The 3,264-nt window shown below is 50.1% G+C and overlaps 1 protein-coding gene across 2 annotated transcripts in view; it reads left to right on the forward strand.

The window, feature by feature from the left end:
* The window catches only part of sugct (succinyl-CoA:glutarate-CoA transferase), a 16,015-nt gene extending 13,042 nt beyond the window's left edge, over positions 1–2,973 (forward strand). For both annotated transcript variants that reach the window (XM_015056660.1, XM_015056661.1), the window contains 3 exons: positions 2,275–2,346; positions 2,520–2,617; positions 2,697–2,973. In XM_015056660.1, coding sequence (XP_014912146.1) covers positions 2,275–2,346; positions 2,520–2,617; positions 2,697–2,859 — 333 coding nt within the window. In that variant the 3' untranslated portion in view covers positions 2,860–2,973. The remainder of the gene's footprint in view (positions 1–2,274; positions 2,347–2,519; positions 2,618–2,696) is intronic.
* Positions 2,974–3,264: the final 291 nt, after the last annotated feature.

Here is a 3,264-nt window from a genome sequence, read left to right on the forward strand (position 1 = left end):
ACGTTCCTCTGTGAGGAAGACGACGTTCCTCTGACGTTCCTCTGTGAGGAAGACGACGTTCCTCTGACGTTCCTCTGTGAGGAAGACGACGTTCCTCTGTGAGGAAGACGACGCTCCTCTCGGTCGCGGCGGTTCAGGTCTCCCAGCAGATAAACTGTCAGTTCCTCCTCAGGTTTCTCTCCCTGTGAACTCGGCTCAGCCTCCATTCTTGTGGTCTTCTCCTCTGTCCAGCTCCCCAATCTAAACCTGCTGTGAACCGCCTTTCCCATCATGCAGCGCTCCTCCCTTCCTGGCCCGGAGCTGAGCGAATGAAAGCGCTGCGGTGGCTTCAGAGATCACAGCAGTCTAAACAACAGGATTAGTGGTTCTGTGGTTTCTGCAGGAGGAGTCCAGACTTTCACATCTTGATCCTGCAGAACTGAGACACCAGACGTCCTCAGCGCTCAGGGAGGGACATCTGAAGATGTCCTGATGTTTGACCTTGGACATGATGCGACAGCTGTTCAGGTCCTTGTCTTGATCTGATCCAGTGAAAAACATTAAAAATCAGATTTTTGATGCTGAATGAAGATGCTGGAAGTCGGTCCTTGATAATAGTTCAATAAATAAATGAAAGACGTTGATTCTGCCAAACCACTGAAGTCTGACAAGAGGATCTGAACCCGTTTATGGGTTCTGACCCTGTCAGAGTAGAGACAAAAACTAGACATGTTCTGTTACTGGGTTCAGATCAGCAGGCTGTGAAGCAGTTGAGGGCAACATTAACAGAGCCAATGAACTCAACCTGATCCAGGAGGATCCAGGATCCACCTGAATCCTCCTGAATTCTCCTGGATCCATCTGAATCCTCCTGGATCCTCCTGGATCCACCTGAATCCTCCTGAATTCTCCTGGATCCACCTGAATCCATCTGAATCCATCTGAATCCACCTGGATCCATCTGAATCCTCCTGGATCCACCTGAATCCTCCTGGATCCACCTGGATCCACCTGAATCCTCCTGGATCCTCCTGGATCCTCCTGGATCCACCTCTCAGTGGGATATTTTTACTCCAACCAGATTTAACTGGTTTGATTTAAAGAGTCTCCACTCCTTACTTTGACTGGACCTGGGGTCTCTGCTCAGTTTGCTGCTGAACTCTGACACAGACAGGAAGTGAAAGTTCTGAGGGGTCCATAAGTTCTGCAGAACCTCAGAGTGGGGGTTCAGCCAGCAGGGGGCGCTAGCCTCCCCGCCGGGACCCGTCTGCAGCCCAACATGTCCTCCATGTCCCCATGTGGACCAGGTTACCCACAATCCCCCAGGGCAGCAGATGAAAGCAGCGCTGTGTCGCCGAGCGACCAGATGCTGGCGGTCTGCAGAGGAAGAGGATGATGACTACGATGAAGAGGAGGAGGATGAAGAAGATGAAGAGGCCTCTGTTCCTCTGGAGGTTCTTTTTTCATTAAATCTCGTCTCAGTAAAATTTCAGCTCCGCCTGCAGGGAGCAAACCGCCAGAGCTTATGACCCGGTTCTGACCCGGTTCTGATGCTGATGAATCTCCTCAAAGGTCAGATGAAGATCGCTCAGAGGAAGCAGAGACAGTTCTGACCTGGCTCGGTACTGGATCTGGTTCTGATGGGTTAGCAGGTTCGTTTATCAGAACCAAAGGCGGTTCTGAGTGAACCTGAGCAGCTGTCAGAACCTCTCTGGTTCTGTGAGGTTCTGTCACGTTCTCCCCGTCCAGATCATCAGAAAGAAGTGCTTACGGTCTGTTTGGACCAGAACCTGTTCACAGCCGGTGGTGGTGTGAACGGGTTCAGACATGGTTTCATGTCTGAATGTTTTTAGAGTTTTGTTTTCTGAACCTCCAGGTTCTGGTTCTGGTTCTGATCCAGATCTGAACTGCATTATAGTTCTGAAACTCTCTGCAGGTTCTGTGAGACCGCTAGCTAAAGTGTTAGCTCTGCTAACGCTAATAGAGCTAATCATAAATATTAGCTTCAATGTGACTTCAAAATAAGAGCATGAATAAGAACAGAAGGTTTAATAAACATCCAAATCAAATTAGCGCTTTAGAGTTTATCCACTTTAAATTAGCTAAGCTAAGTACGCTAAATGTTTCCAGAGCTAACACTAAACTCTAAAATTAGCTTTAGCTGATTAGCAGAAGTTTTCCCACCACTGGTGGAAAGTTTTCAGACAGACTCTGATGAATAGAGTCAAAGTTCTGGTTCTGGTTCTGATCCGGGTCAGTCTGTGGCTCCTCTCAGTGTCTGCTTTGTGTCTGCAGGGCTTCAGAACCAGAGACGGACACCTGGTTCTGGCTGCAGCCAACGACAGGCAGTTTGTCACGGTGTGCCAGGTGGGTTCTGTTCAGCTCGGCTCGGTTCTGACCCATTTCCTCAGATAGTTCTAACTCTGTTCTACTAGACCTAATGACCCTGGGTTCTGGTTCTGGTTCTGGTTCTGGACCGGGCCACTGCATTGAAACCCTATGGTGTCACACAGTTTAACTCTGTCTGTTTGGACCTGCAGGTTCTGGAGCTGCAGGATCTCGCTGCCAACCCAAACTACAGAACCAACCAGCTGAGGGTCCAGAACCGGAAGCAGCTGCTGCAGATTCTGTCCCAGAGGTTTTGTTTAGGCCGTTAGTTGGACCCGGTCTGGGTCCGTGTGGCGGCCGGGTCACCGTCTGGTTCTGTTTGCCAACAGGTTCATGCAGCAGAACTCTGCTGATTGGCTGAGGAGGTTCCAGGGCTCAGGTGTTCCGGTCGGACCAATCAACAGCATCCAGGAAGTGTTCTCCGAGCCGCAGGTCAGTGCTGGGATGGGCGTGTCCCAAATTTTCCTGTCCCGCATGGACGTCTGGTTCTGATCGGGTTCTGATCAGGCTGGTAGGTTCTCTATGGAGATGAACTGGACCAAATGTTTGCTCATAAAAAGTCTTTAAAACAGAAAAGAGTTCAGAACTGTTCTCACCTTGAGAGGAGGCGGGGCCTCACTTGGAAGGGGCGGGGCTTCAATGCCAAGGGGGCGGAGCCTCTTGGAGGATGATGGGAAATCGTTTAATCCAGAACAGCTTTCTGGATGAAAACATGTCACCATGGCAACTGACAGGCTGTGATCACATGACCAGCTGGTTGTCCTGTCACTGAAAGGTCAGAGGTCGTGCTGCGCTGCGTTCGCCTGCAGTTATTTACCCATGAACCAGGTGATTCCTGTGTTTCATGATTTATGATGCCATGTTTCTCCGTACAGATGGTTGGGTTCTGACTGGGTT

Source organism: Poecilia latipinna, unplaced genomic scaffold (genome assembly GCF_001443285.1).
Source record: "Poecilia latipinna isolate Pla-1442-1.1 unplaced genomic scaffold, P_latipinna-1.0 Scaffold1397, whole genome shotgun sequence".
Lineage (NCBI taxonomy): Eukaryota > Metazoa > Chordata > Actinopteri > Cyprinodontiformes > Poeciliidae > Poecilia > Poecilia latipinna.